This window comes from Lottia gigantea (assembly GCF_000327385.1).
Source record: "Lottia gigantea unplaced genomic scaffold LOTGIsca_118, whole genome shotgun sequence".
NCBI classification, from domain to species: domain Eukaryota; kingdom Metazoa; phylum Mollusca; class Gastropoda; family Lottiidae; genus Lottia; species Lottia gigantea.
In genome coordinates this window covers 535,169-548,647 of record NW_008707180.1, presented here as the reverse complement: position 1 = coordinate 548,647, position 13,479 = coordinate 535,169, and the positions used below count along the sequence as shown (strand labels likewise).

Below are 13,479 nucleotides of genomic sequence, written 5' to 3'. Positions count from 1 at the left end.
TAAGTGAGTATTTGAGTGAGTTGGTAAGTGAGTAGTTGATTGAGTTGGTAAGTGAGTATTTGAGTGAGTTGGTAAGTGAGTAGTTGAGTGAGTTGGTAAGTGAGTATTTGAGTTAGTTGGTAAGTGAGTATTTGAGTTAGTAAGGTTGTGAGTGGGTTAATGAGTGAATAGTTCGAAATATCTGAGATTAACCTAGCTATGAGAATGTTGCCCGAAAAACATGTCTTCGGGGCTTCTGCTCCCTTTGGCTCCGCCACTGTCCCGATATCAAATAGCTAAAACATAAAAAAAAACATCTTTTCATTTTTGATTTACCACACCCTCATATAATATTCACGGGTTTCGAGTGTGTGTTCACAACAGACCACATGTAGAAGCATGTTGATTGGACGATTTGAAATTTAGTTGGTTTTAGTTTTTAACAGAAATTTTGTATTAGCTTAGTCACTATCATACGAGGTTTACTCCTTAAAGTGAAGTCCGATATAAATATTAATAGTTTAATGTGGGCTACTGAAGACGGGCAACGCCGTGCAGAGTACACTGTGGGAAATTTTGCAAGGACAACGGCATAAGCCTGCTCTGTGTCGATATCCAACTGTCGAAGGATCTTTTGTCTGCATCACTGACAGGTGGAATCCGGGTTGAAAAATCCGAAGGGATTAACTCGACCAATACCGGGATTGAACCCCGGATCTTCAGGTTAGCTCACTGAGCCATCGCGGTTCTCCAGACGCGTTGAAGATACTTGTGTTTCTTAGGGCTTGCTATTTCCAAAAATAAATTGACCACAATTATCTAAAATTTGTTTTAAGATCTAATCATTTTTGACCAAAGTTTCAAAAGAATACCAATGTACACAAGTTATCATCATATTTTCTTGGAGATATTTAAAAGTAAATTCAAATTACTTTGAAAGCTTTTTCTTTTCTGACAGTAATGTCACAATTATAGATCATTGAAGATCGTTATTATATCAATTGAATATCATATTATTTCATTTACCAGAATAATTTTAATATTTATTTAAATATCTATAAGATCTTTCAAGGTAATTAAGCCAGACACTATGGATCTTTGACACGCTAATATTTAAAATCAAAATGATTCATTTCTATATTATGTCTGTTTTGAATTTTTACTGTGACAGCTTCAGTCCTATCGTTATACCTCATTATCAATCATCAATTTTAAGCATTAAAAAGAATAATTAGCATAGCGAAATAGGATCAATAAGGCCAATTCAAATAATACTACGCTTTAATACTGTTTAATAATGAGGAATTCTCAAGATATTGGGCTCAAGGCAGTTTTCTAAATCCGTTAATTAATTAACTTTGGGTTTTGGGTCAATGTTTTAAAGACATACATGCTTTTTAATAAATGCTTTACGAACTGATATAGATCGATTTCAGAAATATGTACATTTGTTATAATTGATATCTGACGCCTGGCGCCAAGACGTTTTTATCATTTTTGCTTGTCGTTATTTATAATGACGTCATGATATCAGAAATAACTGCACGTAAGATTGTTGATAACATTGATAGTCACGAATATAATCTATAAGCTGGTCAAGTAAATATTTAGATGATTGTATCTCTTTAATTTGAATAGAGATGATAATGACATATTTTGATTTGGCCAGGGTCTTTTCAGAAGGCGAAACAAATTATTATTAAACTTGGTCTTCTATCATATAAATAAATTAACACTCATATTTTTTTTTATATTAGAGAGCATGACTGGATAACAATAACCATTCAAGATGATGCATGGATCACGAACATCAATACCCAGTGAGGTACCAGTTCCCAAAGATATACCGAAATCAATAGATTTTCTGTATACAGACTTGGTACAAAGTGAAAATAGTCGAGAAGACTCATGTGAGACTAGGAAGTTCAAGTTATGTGGAGCTGTAAAAAGGTAAGACTTTTCTCATCGTAGGCGTACAGGACGAAGACCTGTTGGTAATGCAGCCTGGTTTTCCCGAAATTTTCCCTTGAAATTTACCTGTAATTTTCTTTGTTTTCTGGGTGTTGCCTGATATTTTCGGCGGATTTTCTTTTGTTATTAGAGTATCACCCGAAAGCATTACATGTCTGCTCGAGGTTTTTTCGGTCGCTGCCAGAAAAGATAACATTTGGCTGCCCCTCGCCCCTCATCTCCTACACCTATGTTTCTCACTTGAAACGAGTTATGTGGTACGATGGCACAATCTTTGTCATGTCAAACAATCATTCTCAATATACACAATCTTTCTCATGTCAAACAATCATTCTCAATGGACACAATCTTTCTCATGTCAAACAATCATTCTCAAACAATCATTCTCAATGGACACACTCTTTCTCATGTCAAACAATCATTCTCAAACAATCATTCTCAATGGACACAATCTTTCTCGTGTCAAACAATCATTCTCAATATACACAATCTTTCTCATGTCAAACAATCATTCTCAATGGACACAATCTTTCTCATGTCAAACAATCATTCTCAAACAATCATTCTCAATGGACACACTCTTTCTCATGTCAAACAATCATTCTCAAACAATCATTCTCAATGGACACAATCTTTCTCGTGTCAAACAATCATTCTCAATGGACACAATATCTCTTATGTCAAACAATCATTCTCCATGGACACAGTCTTTCTCATGTCAAACAATCATTCTCAATGGACACACTCTTTCTCATGTCAAACAATCATTCTCAAACAATCATTCTCAATGGACACAATCTTTCTCGTGTCAAACAATCATTCTCAATGGACACAATATCTCTTATGTCAAACAATCATTCTCTATGGACCCACTATTTCTCATGTCAAACAATCATTCTCAATGGACACAATCTCTCTCATGTCAAACAATCATTCTCAATGGACACAATCTCTCTTATGTCAAACAATCATTCTCTATGGACACAATCTTTCTCATGTCAATCAATAATTCTCAGTGGACTCAATCTTTCTCATGAAAAGCAATCATTCTCAATGGACACAATATTTGTCGTGTCAAACAATCATTCTCAATGGACACAATCTTTCTCATGTCAAACAATCATTCTCAATGGGCACAATCTTTCTCATGTCAAACAATCATTCTCAATGGACACAATCTTGTAATAACAACGGTTATTAAGACCATGTCAAAACCCGTATTCGGGATACGATGACACTTATTGTTAAATATGGCGCCTTGGTGTGGACTAATTAAGTTCTTGCAAATACATAATATTTTTTATGAAAGAGAAACAAGTTAATGACGCAGGCAGATTGTTCGAGTATTACACAATGTGCACTTAATCATTCTTTTATTGCAATTTCAGACCAATCCACGACTGGTTGCTGCTGATAGCATGTTGTCTATGTAATGGTGTTTTAGTAGGATATACCTATGGTATAGCTGTATTATTTCTGGACATGAAAGAGACGTTTAAAACCAATCGTGCTGAGGCCTCACTTGTTCAGTCTGTTAATACTGGTTTTATGTTTGGTGGTGGTAAGTAGGATGTATTGTTATGTTGGTTCAGGTCGACAAGCAGAATCTGAAAACAACTGCATTTTCAGCGACTGCTAGCAAGACAGTGGTGGTATCTGGTAGAACCTGGTCAATCGATAAAATTTTCTATAAAAGTCGACCAAAGTGGTCAAAATCTGTAACCATACAGCAGGTAGTAGTGTTAAAATTATTTCTAAATAAGCGCTCTTCGTTCCACTGCGAGGAATACGAGCAGATACTGTAAATCGCCAGTTGAACTGAATCGACCGTTAGACTGTTTGCTATTGCTTCCCACCTGACAAATAATCAAGCGAACAACTCAAGAAACCTTTTTACCATACGTTCTTAAGAAAGGAATTATCCATTTCAGGAATAATATCATCATTTTTAATCAGTTATTTAAGTACTGGTACAACCTGTATCATCAGTGCCGTTATAGCGGCAATAGCAACAAGTAGTGGATTCTATCTGGAAGCTCTACCATTTAATATTTTAACAGTTGGTTTCATTGGAGGTAAGTTTTACACGTTGCCTCAGAAGCCCTAGCCCATTTCTGTTTATCAGCATTTCAACACTTGTTAGTCCCTCCAAGCAGAATAAATCTAAGTATATCAGAACTGGTGAAAGCTACTACTTGACTTTGTTCATGACTAACTAAAATCATTAAACACATCCAACCAACTTGATTACCTAGTCCTGTGACAACCTGATAAGATTTTAGATATGTAGCTGGTCTCAGACAACCTGATATTACACTGGTTAGAATATCTGATCCAAGGCCACCTGATAAGACATTAGATGCTGGTCTCAGACAACCTGATGAGACTTTAGATATATAGCTGGTCTCAGACAACCTGATATTACACTGGTTAGAATATCTGATCCCAGGCAATCTGATAAGACATTAGATGCTGGTCTCAGACAACCTGATAAGACTTTAGATAGATAGCTGCTTTCAGACAACATGATGTTACATTGGTTAGAATATCTGGTCTCAGACAATCTGATGGGACAATGGATAAGATAAACTGGTTTCAGACAATCTGATAAGGCATTGATAGCTTGGTTGGTCTCAGACAATCTTAAAAGACATTAGATAGCTTAACTGGTCGTAGACAATCTGATAAGACATTAGATAGCGTAGCCGGTCTCAGACAATATGATGGGACAATGGATAAGACTGAAAATGCTATGTTTTGTTTATGTTACAGGTTTCAGTTTGTGTAATATTTTTACCAGTCTGTTTACAGTAGTGGGGAGAGTTTTTAAAACCAACTATAATATGGCTATAACCTGTCTTATTCTAGGTGGTGGAGTAGGTTCGGCTATCTTTCCATATTTTAACTTATTTCTCCTAGAGACTTATGGCTGGAGGGGAACTTTCTTAATCCTCAGTGCCGTCATTTTAAACTGTTTACCTCTAGGATTGTTTGTGAGATTCTTACTACCCCCTTTGTCTTCGGTCAGACATTGTGACAACCGTTACGTCCTTACATCACATAAAATCTTATGGATGGATCCTGTTTTTACGATGTTCATTCTATGTTTGATCTTGCGATCTGTCCCCATCGGCCTAGTTAGCTACTTTATCTTAGATATTGCAGACTTTAAGACATTCGACGTTTCAGAAGGTTCGTTCTTTCTATCTGTGGTTGGATTTGGGAATCTCTCTGGTCGTTTCCTTACTTTATTGTCCAGACCAATTATGAAATTCTCGGCTGTTCGGGAGTATGCTGTTTATGTGTGTGCATCAGGCGTAGCAATATTTTGTCTTGGAGTAAGTCACAGCTACGCTTTGATCATCGTCTCATGTGTATTTTTTGGAATCGCTTATGGGATGATCTCGGCGACGGCCGGTGTGGCTTGTTTTGCTATTTCCGGTGATTCGAGATATCCAACGGCAATAGGAATATTTAATACTGCCATGGGAGTAGGATTTGGTTTAGCAGGACCTATAGGAGGTACGTTATCACATACATTATTCTGTTCATCTTGATCCTGTTCGTGAATTCTTGGAAATCCCAAGGGCTAAAAAAAAAACCTACTGCATTTTGAGAATTTGAGCGACTGGGAAAGAATAATTCACTTTTCTGAAAAGTGAAACTACAGTGAAAGATACACTTTGGCTTTATCATGTCGATGGTTGTCCAAAAGGATAAATTCATTTTAGATGTCTTCGGATGTTTTTCCTGTAAAACTAAGCCTGATTGCAATCATGATGGACGATAATTGGGTCTATTATGTGACTCTTATAATCCATGCATACCGCAACTGACAATGATCTTTAAGAAGAGTACACTAGTTTCACCGAATCTTTGATCAAATTTTACCTTTATTCTTTTCAGGAACCATACGTGACCATGTGAATTCTTACGATTTGATATTATATGGTTTTGCTTCTGTGAGTTTTTTAGCCGGACTACTACTGATGACTGTTTCATGCTGCTGTACTAGATCCAAATCTCCTAAGATACAACTCGAAGACGCTTGAAAATGAAGAGACTGCAAGAAGATGTCTTATAGGAATGGGCTCGGGTACAACAATTTCTTCATCATCCAGGTTGATTGCAATACGCTGACAAATAGGTTATTAACTAAAGATGTCATCGAACGGGTACTTGCGAACTTTTCTCTTTGTAACCCCTTTATCACAAACCGATCTACTTAATTCTGTACAAGAAGACTTATTGACAATGAAGATCTCAATATTTCTGAGCAAGAGTTCTACACAGCCGCCAGTTCTCAATTATAACAAAGATAGCTTTCAAGGCAATGTAACATTCGCCCACTGGCAGCTGTCAGAAATGATAAAACAGTCTTTAGTGACTTACGTACGAATTTTTATACGCCCATATGAAATGGGGCGTATATTTTCGTCCGTCCGTCCGTCCACAATTGCTCGTAAACACTCTACAAGACCCGATTCTTGACGGATTTTGACTAAAAAGGACGAACCCTATTGAAAATTAGAAGAATCGAAAAATATTTAGTATGAGTTATTGCCCTTGTTCCTGAAAACGCGTTCAATTTTTAGCTTTTAAACACTAAAAGGCACGATTCTTGCTGGATTTTTGACAAAACTTGGTTTTATTATTCAGTCCTGCGCTGAAGATTGATTCTAGAGTTTTCACGAGCTAAAAATTGAACATTTTTTCAAGAACAAGGGCAATCATACTCAATATTATTCAGTACGCCCTGAAGTGTTCAAAAGAAGTGTATGACTGAAGGTTGAATATTTCATACTGGTAATTGTTACTGTACTGCTAAATACTTTTATTCAAAATCAAAGCTGACAGTGGGCGTATGTTACCTTGCCTGGCAAGCTATCTTCTAATATTCAAGAAATATTATTAGTTTGAATTCAATTATATATATATATAAGGGCATAAATATCTGGCATATATATATATATATGTAATTCCACAAATACAACAAATAATTAAATCACACAACTCTAATCAAGGGCAATTGACGCGTTTTTCCTAAGTCAAGGGCAATAACTCAAAAACCGTTCATTGAAATTCGAACTTGACCAGGATCTCATCAATATTAATGATTACACCAAATTTCATCAAAATCGATTGCAAACTGTAGCTTCTATTGTGCTGACACACAAATTTTTACAATGTCAAGGGCAGTAACTCAAAAACCGTTCATCGAAAATGCGTCTAGTTCAAGTCCAATGATCATACTAAGTTTCATCAGAATCGGTTGAAAACTGTAGCTTCAATCCTGCTCACGAACAATTTTTAATAAATTTCGACGCGTTTTAACAATTTCAAGGGCAATATCTCAAAAACCGTTCATCGAAAATACGTCAAATTCGAACTTGACCGAGATCTAATCAGTCTAAAGCATCACACCAAGTTTTATCAAAATCAGATAAAAAACTGTGGTCTGTATAGTGCTCACAAGAAATGTTGACCGACGGACAAGGGCGACGACAATTCATGTGGGCGTATAAAAATGATATATAAGTCATTGAAGATTGTCACCCATTAGTTGCGGTAATATAAAATGTTGGGAGGCTAATGAAAACCATCTAACGAACAAACTTATTAACGAAATATTAGGGTGGTTGATACATAGGTCATGCCAGAAAGGAAATTTTACAATACCTGTAACTAATATTCCTGTTCTAGTGATAATTGAATTGGATTATTTTTTAATTCACACGGGTAGCTTCAAATTTTCTATAAATATTTTCATCTCTCATATCCTTTTATTATACAGATTTATTCTGTATTGCTTTTTACGTGATTTATACATTATTATTATTATATTTATATTTACATTAAATTACTTTCCTTATCATTTGAGGAAACAGTTTTATCCATCTCCGTCATCCTTTCCCACACACTTTTGTTCACAAAATGATATTTAACTTCTCATACGCTCTAGCAATAAAACCCTTTCCTCTGAATATACTGGCAACAATCAGTCTCGGCAGATCATGGATGGTAAGAAGGGTACCAGCAGAAAGACCAGCCAGATTTGAATTTTTCTCAGATTTGAAAAGTCTTAAGTTGGAGAACCTATCTAAATCACACCTTGTGAAACGAAATATCACATGAAAACCAGAGCTAATGATTAGTTGATTTGTGGAATGGGCCCTGGAGGTGAACTACGAAGCCATCTCCACTGCTGACTCGGTTGATTGTTACAGTTATTTAACACTAACCGATAGGTCCTTTTACCCTCAGAAACTACATCTAAACATTGTTTAGTTTCACCATGATATATACTTTGGTCCTGAAATGAAAAGAAACCGCACTGTAAATCATCCATCTACGGTAAAGGGTGGGGGTTATATATAAGTAAGTGAAATGTTTTTGTCCAAGATTACTTACATCTCTATACAACCAATGCTGTTTTTCTGAATACTCTCCAGTACAGTACCATGATGTTATTTGGCCTTGTTTTTCTTTATGTGGCTCAAAACATCCTCTATGTCTTCTTATCTGACCAAATTTACAATGATACCATAGCTGAAAAAAGAACACCCTTGGTATTATGGATGATACGAGCTTCATTTCATACAAAAAATAATATGCGAATGGTAGAAGTGTGAAGTCGAGTTCTGGGATATTGATACAGTACAACAAAGATAATTAGGATAGGCAACGTGGTCAAAACAGTTTTTACAAATGCTAATGTTACTTGTACCTCGTGAAATGAGAATTGTTTCAAATGTAGGGCCTATCGTTAATCCCTCGCATTAAATCCCATCTGGCACCGTATCTCATCTATTTGAACAATGTAGTATGTATGCTGTAAAATGACACAATAATTTCTACCTTTTCACCCGACAATTACCATTATCATCATCACCTTATCGCACAGTTCCTAGTTTGTCGTATAGATGGAATATAGATAGAGTATTATGGGTAAAGCCTTAAAGGACATAAACTCTTAAGTCTCAAACTGGACAAGTTGGACTTACCAGGTACCATGACTAAGGATATAATCTCTGTAAGACGATGTATCCATCTATAGCGTGTTTCAAATTTACCAAGTTTAATGAATTATTAGATGGTTTTATGGATTTATTGGATTATAGAGGGATTCTGTTGTATAGTTATGGTACCTGCTAAGTCTACGGATGATCAAGACTGATTTTGTCCAAAAATTTAAATTGTTTGGTCATCCTAAGAGGTATTTTTCCTCAGTAAATACACCAGTACGTTACCTGATTACTACCCATACCATGACAATTAAACAATCCAATTGCTGCTTTCCCAAAAAAACTTTCATTATCATCATTATCTATACACAGATAATCATATTTCTCATTTCGTATCTATAATTAGATATATATATATTATTATCTATACACAGATTTTCATATTTCTCATTTCGTATCTATAATTAGATATATATATATTATTATCTATACACAGATAATCATATTTCTCATTTTGTATCTATAATTAGATATATATATATATATTATTATCTATACACAGATTATCATATTTCTCATTTCGTATCTATAGATATATATATATTATTATCTATACACAGATTATCATATTTCTCATTTCGTATCTATAATTAGATACATATATTATTATCTATACACAGATTATCATATTTCTCATTTCGTATCTATAATTAGATATATATATATCATTATCTATACACAGATAATCATATTTCTCATTTCGTATCTATAATTAGATATATATATATTATTATCTATACACAGATAATCATATTTCTCATTTCGTATCTATAATTAGATATATATATATTATTATCTATACACAGATTATCATATTTCTCATTTCGTATCTATAATTAGATACATATATTATTATCTATACACAGATAATCATATTTCTCATTTCGTATCTATAATTAGATATATATATATTATTATCTATACACAGATTATCATATTTCTCATTTCGTATCTATAATTAGATATATATATATATTATTATCTATACACAGATTATCATATTTCTCATTTCGTATCTATAATTAGATATATATATATCATTATCTATACACAGATTATCATATTTCTCATTTCGTATCTATAATTAGATATATATATATTATTATCTATACACAGATTATCATATTTCTCATTTCGTATCTATAATTAGATATATATATATTATTATCTATACACAGATTATCATATTTCTCATTTCGTATCTATAATTAGATATATATTTATTATTATCTATACACAAATCATATTTCTCATTTCGTATCTATAGATATATATATATTATTATCTATACACAGATAACCATTCCTCGACACTTGAAAAAGGATAATATTTCGAAAACCGGTTCGTGTCAATTGCGTAAGTTTTTGTTTTACTTGTTATAATTTTTCACATCATTGTTTGCGTTATTTATCACCTAAATATATATTTTTTTGCATTTTTCATCTTGCTTTATATATCCCCAAACCCAGTTTGACTTATTTGCATAATTTGATCCCAACATTTTCACGCTAGCATATACAGTTTCCTCCTGTTACATCCGCTGTACATTCCCTTCTAACCCCAAGTTATTTTCATTATGCTCCCCAACTACAACAACCACTGGCAAGAAGCCAGAAATAGAAACACTAATCGTCAACCAAACCAATATCACGTACCCTACAACGGCCCTGTCTTCCATCGACCTCTACCACCTACCAATCGCCGACCACCAACCAACCCATCCAGCTATATCCCACCCCATCGCCGACCTACCTACAACACAGCCTACCAATCAAGAGGTAACCATCGACCTGACCAACAACAGAAACGACTACCAGCCCACCGACGCCAACCAGTCCCCACTCATAAGGAGGAAGAACCCTTTGTGAAGGTGTTCTTCCAAGTTTTGCAGTGCCTCCATCATTTGGCAATCCTTACCCTTCAACAGCAAGGCCAACCAGCGTTTACCTTTAAACGCAAAGTCTCTGAGTTAGATAGTTTTATCCGTCCAGCAATGAAAACATCAGCTGTCGACGCGAATATTAGATCCCTCAATCGGACATGGCTCTGTAAGGTTACGCAGGTCCTGATCGACCATTACCAAACCACACTTCAAGAGAAGCTGACCACCATTCGTACCAAGTCTTTATCACCACCTGCCGTCGACCGCATCGTTTCTCATACCCTGTCCTGGGTCCGCCGCTCCTATGGGAAACGTCTCTCTCAAGCTGTAATCTCCAAATTCTACCAAACAATCAACGAAACAAAAACCAGAGTAACCATATCTCTACCAACTGAAATGGACACTACACCTGCACCATCTAGAGCCACCACGCTGCCGAACCAAACCCCTAAACGAGCCCGAAGTTCACCTACTCCTAGTCCAGCAGACATAGGTAAACGCTCTCGTAGAGAGGGCACACCCCTTCTCTTTTCACTTTCAGACTCGTCTTCCCCTTCCACACCATCTGAATCTTCACCACGATATCCAGGATCCGCCAACCTTTCTTCCTTCTGTGCGTTTGTGGACCAGCAAACCACCCCTCAGTCTCCATCCAAGTCGAGACGTGTATCCAGACCTTCCCCTCCTCGAACCAGATCCCAGTCCGTTCCCAATGCTACAATTCTAACAACTACCAAACCAGTACCAAACACACCGTCGACGACCATTATATCCGCTACCAAACCGTATTATCACCAAACCAAGGACAAATCATTATGGAAACTACCTGCTCTAAAGAAATCTACCTTAATAATTGGATCATCTAACCTGAATCGAATTACCAAAACCAGTTCAGACACAAATCCATCACATACAGTCAATCCTGGAATCATACGACCATGATCCCAAACCTAATACCATTATTCTTCATGTAGGCCTCAACAACCGTGATCAGATACCAAAGACCTCCTTTAACCAAGCCCAGAAATTAATCGCCACAGCCAACAAAACCTTCCCAAACTCGAAGATCCTCTTCACATGTATACCCATTTCAAATAAAATCTCGAAGAAAGCACAACAGAACCTCAGCACTCTCAACAACATGATGATGGAGTCCAGTATCAACAGCGCAACAATCTTACCACCCTACGAAGAAGAATTCGAAACAATTGATAATCTTCATTGGTCTCCAGAAAGAGCAAACAGCATCTATTTGTTTTGGATACACCAGCTTCAAGCATCGAGTAAGTCTTTAAACTAATTACTGGGGATAAAAATACTGAGAGGCCACCGCTAGGCCAAACTGTAGTTAACTTGAGCCGCAAAATTCTCACACCCCTTCAGCATTCAATCTTAGACCGTGGACTTAAGTTTATTCCCACACCAAAGATAGCTAACTTGAATTATTTCCGACCATCCATTGAACGATTTCAACGAAATCTTAGCTGCACATATTTTTTTCGAAACCACCCCCCACGTGGTGCTAGAACAATGTTTATTCCTAAATCCACGTGGACACCCCCTCAGGCCGCCATCCATCCTGAAATATTGAAAGCATTTGCAAGTATGAATAGCCAAATAGTGAACCTTTCCATAACACACGAAAAGCCTAATCTCACACGAGTGGAACGTGAAGCGTTAAACTTACTTAAGAAAGACGATAGCATTGTTATTAAAAAGAGTGAGAAAGGTTCATGTTGTGTCATTCTGAATAGGGAGGATTACGTTTCAGAAGCAGAGAATCAACTGAATAATCCTAAACATTATGCCATTTTACCGAAACCAATTTTCAAAGAAACTGCTAACATGATTAATAATATTCTTGCCGATTTAGTCAAAACTAGTTATCTTAAACAGAAACAATATGACTATCTGTCTGCCAAACCTGATTGTCGCGAGAGACATTTGTACACTTTGCCTAAAATCCATAAGAATCCAACCAAGGAGTGGTTTATCTCGAATAAAATCCCTAAAGGCCGCCCGATTATTTCTGACTGTGGTAGTGAATCATATGCAGTGTCAGAATACATTGATCATTTCTTACTACCTCTAGCATGCCAACATCGCGCCTACCTTAAAGACACAACCGATTTTGTCAATAAAATAAAAAATCTTCGAGTTCCCTCTAATGCTATTTTAATTTCTATCGACGTTTCTTCTATGTATACCAATATCGATAACACTACTGGTTTAACGGCAGTTCGTAAAGCTTTTAATAGAAACCCAGATCCGAACAGACCCGACGATGCAATTCTACAGCTTTTAGAGATTTGTCTTAGTCGAAACGATTTCACATTTAATGGTAAAACATATTTACAAACTTCAGGGACAGCAATGGGCAAACGATTCGCCCCTTCGTACGCAAACCTTTTCATGGCAGAGTGGGAACGTGAGGTGTTGCCCCTCTGTCCATTTGACCCACTTTTTTACGGACGCTTTTTGGATGACATTTTTATGGTTTGGACTTATTCTATCGAACAGTTTTGGGAATTCTTTGAAATTCTCAACAACCACCATCCTTCTATCAAACTAACCGCAAACGTGAGTGACAAAAGCATAGACTTTCTCGATACCACAGTCTTT

General features: G+C 36.0%; 3 protein-coding genes across 3 annotated transcripts; 2 read left to right on the top strand and 1 right to left on the bottom strand.

Moving 5' to 3' along the window:
- Positions 1 to 1,768: 1,768 nt before the first annotated feature.
- Positions 1,769 to 6,002, top strand: LOTGIDRAFT_171694 (hypothetical protein; the record flags this gene model as incomplete). The annotated part of the gene is made up of 5 exons (XM_009047884.1): positions 1,769 to 1,929; positions 3,339 to 3,511; positions 3,882 to 4,025; positions 4,723 to 5,472; positions 5,857 to 6,002. 5 exons carry the CDS (start codon positions 1,769 to 1,771, stop codon positions 6,000 to 6,002), a joined length of 1,374 nt encoding a protein of 457 aa, XP_009046132.1.
- Positions 6,003 to 7,717: 1,715 nt separating this feature from the next.
- On the bottom strand, positions 7,718 to 9,307 carry LOTGIDRAFT_237815 (hypothetical protein). The gene is made up of 3 exons (XM_009047883.1): positions 9,201 to 9,307; positions 8,362 to 8,499; positions 7,718 to 8,263 (listed from the first exon to the last, which is right to left on the bottom strand). The coding sequence occupies exons 1-3, from the start codon at positions 9,213 to 9,215 to the stop codon at positions 8,102 to 8,104; spliced, it is 315 nt and encodes a 104-aa protein (XP_009046131.1). The 5' UTR covers positions 9,216 to 9,307; the 3' UTR covers positions 7,718 to 8,101.
- A 1,244-nt stretch (positions 9,308 to 10,551) lies between these two features.
- LOTGIDRAFT_171692 (hypothetical protein) lies at positions 10,552 to 11,799 on the top strand (the record flags this gene model as incomplete). Its single annotated transcript, XM_009047882.1, has 1 exon — positions 10,552 to 11,799. The coding sequence occupies one exon, from the start codon at positions 10,552 to 10,554 to the stop codon at positions 11,797 to 11,799; it is 1,248 nt and encodes a 415-aa protein (XP_009046130.1).
- Between the last annotated feature and the right edge of the window lie 1,680 nt (positions 11,800 to 13,479).

Excerpts from the sequence above, each read along its gene's own strand:
- LOTGIDRAFT_237815 (XM_009047883.1), bottom strand. Across the intron at positions 8,264-8,361 it reads AGCATTGGTTGTATAGAGAT|GACCAAAGTATATATCATGG; the intron begins GTAAGTAATCTT and ends TTTTCATTTCAG.